The following is a 6,455-nucleotide window of genomic DNA, read 5'->3' as shown; positions in this document are numbered from 1 at the left end:
GTGTGTGTGTGTGTGTGTGTGTGTGTGCGTGTGCGTGTGCATAGTGCAGGTGTCTACAGTATGCATGTGCAGTGTGTGACAACGAGTTTGCTTCAGACTAAATGTGTCTCTTCTTCTCCACATCACATCAGTCACATTTCATCTTTTTTGGAGCACATCTCCAGACATCAGTTGTGGGAAATGGAGAAGATGCATTTGTTTGCCCGGGACAAGGTGGGACTGTGTGATCATGGGAGCTTTTTATTTTTTGAGGCAGCGTGTGTAAAGATGGTGTTGTCAGCATACTTTTTTTTTTAACTCTCTGAAAAAAAAATTACGGTAGGGAAGAGAGAGGCGATGTTTGTTTTGATTGCAGCTTGTTTCAAAACCTACCTTCACTGAAATGTCTGTCATTATATATATATATGTATGTATACATTTTAAAAATATTTTTTCAAGTAATGAGATTACTAAATATACTTAAAAAAACATTTGACATACATACAAATTATTTTGTTGTACAAACTTACATGGATGGCAAAGACAATGATTCAATAATACAAATAAAGTGTCTGTTAAAAAAACAAAAAACTGTTTTTGTCAATTGTCGACATTTTTTTAAGTCATAGCCAGCAATAAATTGTGCTATGTCCTTCCCTGATATCATATGCATCAGAGAGTTGAAATATCGTATGAATGAATTTTACCTTCCTTACTGAGCTGCATCCATTCATTTTCAATGCCACCATTTTCTCACTTTGCTACAAGGTCTTTTTCAAATTCAGGGGCTTTGCCATCTCCTTTACCAGCATTGCATTCAATATATAAGCACAAAAATGCCCCAGATGATAATGTGCTGCTGCTTTGCGCTGATGTCCACTCAAGAAAACAAAGCTGCACGTGCGCATGAGATGCTTTGATGGGGCTCGATGCTTGAACATGAGCAACCGAGTCATATGGTTTTGGAGCAAAAACAAAGTGGATATGTGGGAATATTTCGGTTTTTTAAAAAATGGTTGAAAACTGAATCATATGAAAACTAGGGCATATAAAAGCTGTGGTTCCACTGTCCTGTGCAGGCTGATTGAACACTCTACATTGTCCTTAGGTGTGAGTGTTAGCGCGAATGGTTGTTTGTCTCTATGTGCCCTGCGATTGGCTGGCAACCGGTTCAGGGTGTCCCCCGCCAACTGAAGACAGCTGGGATAGTCTCCAGCACCCCCCGCGACCCTTGTGAAGAGAAAGCGGATCGGAAAATGCATGGATGGACAACTCACTATGCGGCAAAGCAAGAGCGCCGTCATGCGACCATGACACCAGTCACTTTTGACCAACAACAAGCTAACTTTCGCTCCTCCCTCTCATACAGAGATCTTCAACCGCCATCATACTTTCATGACAATAATAATAATAATAATAATAATAATAATAACACGTTTTTGCAGAAGAACTCACCTATTTGAAGTGTTTGTGCTCTTTATTTGATGTCAGAAGAGGCTGCCAAAGCTCTGGCTGAATAGGAAAGTAATACTTGGTATCAAGGACATACATATATTGAAGTGCGATCCATCATGACAGATGAGACAGACTTTGTATGATGGGGAGGAGCTACATTTAGCCTTGGTTGTTAGTGGAAGATACAAAATGTCTTCACCACATGCGCACATTGATCCTTTCATCCATCCATTTTCAACATTGCTTTTCCTGAAGAGGGTCGCGGGGAGTTGCTGGAGCCTATCCGAGCTGACTTTAGGCGAAAGGCGGACTGCACCGTGAACTGTTCGCCAGTCAGTCGCAGGGCACATGTAGAGACAAACAACCAGTCACACCCACATGCAATCCGTCACTGAGTGGAAGCTGATCCCACGCTGCCCGCACCCAAGCCCAGCGAGTGTACCACTACACCATCAGTGATGCGCACTTTCAGTGATTTGAAAAAAAAAACCCCAAAAAAACAGTTTTTGAGGTTACGTTCAAAAGACAAGTCAAAGGTTTTGGGGGTTATAGTGTGTGTGTGTGTGTGTGTGTGTGTGTGTGTGTGTGTGTGTGTGTGTGTGTGTGTGTGTGTGTGTGTGCGTGTGCGTGTGCATAGTGCAGGTGTCTACAGTATGCATGTGCAGTGTGTGACAACGAGTTTGCTTCAGACTAAATGTGTCTCTTCTTCTCCACATCACATCAGTCACATTTCATCTTTTTTGGAGCACATCTCCAGACATCAGTTGTGGGAAATGGAGAAGATGCATTTGTTTGCCCGGGACAAGGTGGGACTGTGTGATCATGGGAGCTTTTTATTTTTTGAGGCAGCGTGTGTAAAGATGGTGTTGTCAGCATACTTTTTTTTTTAACTCTCTGAAAAAAAAATTACGGTAGGGAAGAGAGAGGCGATGTTTGTTTTGATTGCAGCTTGTTTCAAAACCTACCTTCACTGAAATGTCTGTCATTATATATATATATGTATGTATACATTTTAAAAATATTTTTTCAAGTAATGAGATTACTAAATATACTTAAAAAAACATTTGACATACATACAAAGTATTTTGTTGTACAAACTTACATGGATGGCAAAGACAATGATTCAATAATAGAAATAAAGTGTCTGTTAAAAAAACAAAAAACTGTTTTTGTCAATTGTCGACATTTTTTTAAGTCATAGCCAGCAATAAATTGTGCTATGTCCTTCCCTGATATCATATGCATCAGAGAGTTGAAATATCGTATGAATGAATTTTACCTTCCTTACTGAGCTGCATCCATTCATTTTCAATGCCACCATTTTCTCACTTTGCTACAAGGTCTTTTTCAAATTCAGGGGCTTTGCCATCTCCTTTACCAGCATTGCATTCAATATATAAGCACAAAAATGCCCCAGATGATAATGTGCTGCTGCTTTGCGCTGATGTCCACTCAAGAAAACAAAGCTGCACGTGCGCATGAGATGCTTTGATGGGGCTCGATGCTTGAACATGAGCAACCGAGTCATATGGTTTTGGAGCAAAAACAAAGTGGATATGTGGGAATATTTCGGTTTTTTAAAAAATGGTTGAAAACTGAATCATATGAAAACTAGGGCATATAAAAGCTGTGGTTCCACTGTCCTGTATGTTCAAATGAGCAGATCCATTTTTTTTTTTTTTACACAAGGACTTGTGTGCACTCTGTTCAATTCCAATGTCAGAAAGCTTTTGTTCTCTGCCCAAGATGGATGCTTGGCTTACAATGCAAATGGCAGAACATCACAAATACCAAACCACTTGGATGACACAAAAGACAATAAAATGTTCAGCAAGTCAATTCTGTCTCTGTTGCAGAACACAGGCTAAACGGCAACAACGGCACCATTCATCTTTGCAAATGTACGGCATTTAACATAACAAAAACATTTTAGTTGAGTGATGCAAGGGTTTGGGTTGCTAAAGTGTTCTTTTAAGATAAATGCTTTTTCCGTTTTGCTTCTTCTTTATCAGCCGTCCTGGAATAAACCCATTCTGTGTTTCATACTGTTTCAATTGCAGACAGGTGCTGGGTTCAGATGACACCTGTCAGCGAACCTGACAATATGAATCACAACAAATCGTTACAAAGAAGGGTTCCTCACAAAGAATATATTGAATATTCTATTATAGAGGACTCATCTGTGGATTATTAGGGCCACATAAACATTTCAATCAGATTCAGATTGCATTCAGAACTGACTTAGTGTCATATTAGCATAAGCAGCCACATGCTCCTGTAGCTGGTACCCATTTCTTTTGCTTGTGTGTGTGTGTGTGTGTGTGTGTGTGTGTGTGTGTGTGTGTGTGTGTGTGTGTGTGTGTGTGTGTGTGTGTGCCGCATGCCTCACACTTATTTTACCACACGTGCACGCATTGGAAGTTGAATTAATTATAAAACGGGACCTTTGCAAACGCAGTACGTACTTTATCTAAATATAATATTAGATAATAATTTAAAATAACCTGATATTTACTGTTAGTGTTATTATGTTTTGCCCATTTCATGTAACCAAATTATTGGAAACACCAAACCTCGAATCCTATTCCACAGTTCAAACTTGACTGCAAACAAACAAAACTTTGTGCAGCCGCAACAGCTGTGCCGCTGCACCTTTAAGAAAAAAAAGGCTTCCATTCTGTTGCCCCGGTAACCCGGAAGCTTGGCGCCCCAGAGTACTTCCTGTTTGGGAGACCATCCAGGAAGCAGCAACGAGTGTCGAGTGTGTCGTGTCGCATGTTCTCAAAGCGTGTGAGTCAAAGATGAGCAACATGCTTGTTTCCGTCTGTGCAACTAGCGCGTCTTGGTTTGCTTTTCAAAGTATGTGAAACAAAAAAGCACGACTTTATCGTTCCTCGACTCGCTCGCAGCGGCTCCACATGGACGCGGATACTCTTTCAGTCTCAGCAGGCATCTGGAGTAACAATACACATTTGCTACCTTTTGGTAATGTCTGCAGACTTAACATGTGTGCAAGTGGAGCCAGCGCGAGTCATTGACAAATAGTTGTAATAAACTAACTGTTGGGGTTTTCTTTCGTTCTATTTAATACCAATAGTTGTCTGAATTATTAATGCTGCATTAATAGCACGGTCACAATCGTGTTATAGAAAAACATGCATTTGAACAAGATATTTCATCATTTTATTATGATTATTTTAAATCTCTGTCACAGGGGACACCTCGGTGATTTTGGGGAACTGATCTGATGCTTAGCTCTCCGCCCTGTGCTGCTAAACCAGCTGTGTGCATCTTGTTGATCGCCATGGCCCAGGTGGCCGGCCAGGAAGACGGAGAGAAAACCACAGCGCTCAAAGGTGATTCTCAAAGTCTTCGCACTAGAGCTCAATTTTTTTTTTTTTTTTTGCCCATGTGCGACATGCATCAGATATTCTTTTCATGCAGTGTGAACAGTACAATTCTGATTATTTCAAATCCGTTGAAACACATTTGACCGTTATGTCATCAAAGATTTCCCCAACTTAATCCACCTTGTACTACCACAACTATCATGTCCCAGTCACAGAAACCATGAATGTACAAATAAACAAAGACAGAACGTAGCTGTGCCACCTACATAATGTGGAGCATTTCAGAATGAATCTTATCTCATAGCATTGCAAAAATAAAGATATTTTTGGGTTTGCTTTTATCTTAGATTGGAAAGAGTCAACTGCAAATAGCTCTGTTTTTGCAGTTTGCGGCTGTATTAAGATAATATAATCTGACATGACATTCTGTTTCTTCTCAGACTTGCTGTCAAGAATAGATTTAGATGAACTCATGAAGAAGGATGAACCCCCCTTCACCTTCCCCAAAACCCTGGAGGAATTTGAATATGCCTTCAATGATTGTAAGTAGACATTTAAAGGCATGCTCTGCAATATTTTCAAGAAAACAGCAGTACTCATCAACTCACATGGTCGATGTTAGCCAATTTTCTTTTTTTTTACCTTTATGTATCCGCCCTCGAACCATTTACAGCAATTGTACACAAGTAACGCTGCTCTCATTTCATTATGACACATAATTCTAGACCTTGAACTTTGTTCATGCTATTTTATTATGACATTTATTGCTAAGGACTTTCTATGGACCTGTTATTCCAAACAAAGTAAATCTTCATTTTTACAAGCAGTGATTTGGTGGACAGTGCAAGTTGTGCATGGAATTGACCTGGATGTCACTATTTTACTAATAATAATAATAATAATAATAATAATAACACATGACATCGATCACCTCTTTCAAATCCTTGAAGACCACTTGTCGTACCCACGAGGAAATGCAAATGCTAACAATGGCCCGAAATTCCACCAGAAACCACCACTGCTTCTTACGTCAGTTCAAGAAATTCGAACCATGTGATTTTCATGAGTAATTTGGAGACAAAAATACGAGCGGCATAGCGAAGCACCTAAAGTCATACAATATTGTAGTGACTGCTCACATTCAGACAAACGCTACCAAACGCAAAGGAGGACAGCAAGTCACTTGACCTTATGGCCACCTGCCAAAGCCCTTTCTATAAATAGGAACGATTTTAGGTCATTAGTGGGCACCTGCAGTTCTGTCCACACCTGGAGGTCAGAAGATGACTGCGTTTCATGTCCCGCCCATAACCTTTCACAGTGTCTTTATGTTTCCAGGTGGGAGATGCAGGATGGTGCAGAGCTGGAAGACGAGGAGAAAATGATGGTAGAAGAACTCCGACGAGCCTATTTTGTTTGCCGCTGCGACGCGGGACCGCAGGAGTCTCGTGAAGCAGATGAAACGACGGCTGAGCGGACCCAAGGGGGGACCGCAACCGGCCGATAAAAACTGCTGCCCAATAACAGTCCGAGCAGTTGGAATTTTTATCATGCTGTAAATGTTTAGTTGTAATGCGCACTTGCAGCTCTCACGGTATTAGAGTGTGTGTGTGTGTGTGTGTGTGTGTGTGTGTGTGTGTGTGTGTGTGTGTGTGTGTGTGTGTGTGTGTG

The 6,455-nt window shown here is 40.7% G+C and overlaps 1 protein-coding gene and 1 long non-coding RNA gene across 2 annotated transcripts in view; both read left to right on the top strand.

Moving 5' to 3' along the window:
* The window catches only part of kiaa0825 (KIAA0825 ortholog), a 124,444-nt gene extending 118,015 nt beyond the window's left edge, over window positions 1–6,429 (top strand). The window contains exon 23 of the mRNA XM_019894613.1: window positions 6,123–6,429. Coding sequence (XP_019750172.1) covers window positions 6,123–6,291 — 169 coding nt within the window. The 3' untranslated portion in view covers window positions 6,292–6,429. The remainder of the gene's footprint in view (window positions 1–6,122) is intronic.
* LOC109530712 (uncharacterized) lies at window positions 4,133–5,353 on the top strand. The gene is made up of 3 exons (XR_002171057.1): window positions 4,133–4,224; window positions 4,649–4,790; window positions 5,225–5,353. It is a non-coding gene; the product is annotated as an uncharacterized LOC109530712 (long non-coding RNA).
* Window positions 6,430–6,455: the final 26 nt, after the last annotated feature.

Source organism: Hippocampus comes, unplaced genomic scaffold (genome assembly GCF_001891065.2).
Source record: "Hippocampus comes isolate QL1 unplaced genomic scaffold, H_comes_QL1_v1.1 scaffold195, whole genome shotgun sequence".
NCBI lineage: Eukaryota > Metazoa > Chordata > Actinopteri > Syngnathiformes > Syngnathidae > Hippocampus > Hippocampus comes.
This window is presented reverse-complemented; position numbering and strand designations above follow the sequence as displayed.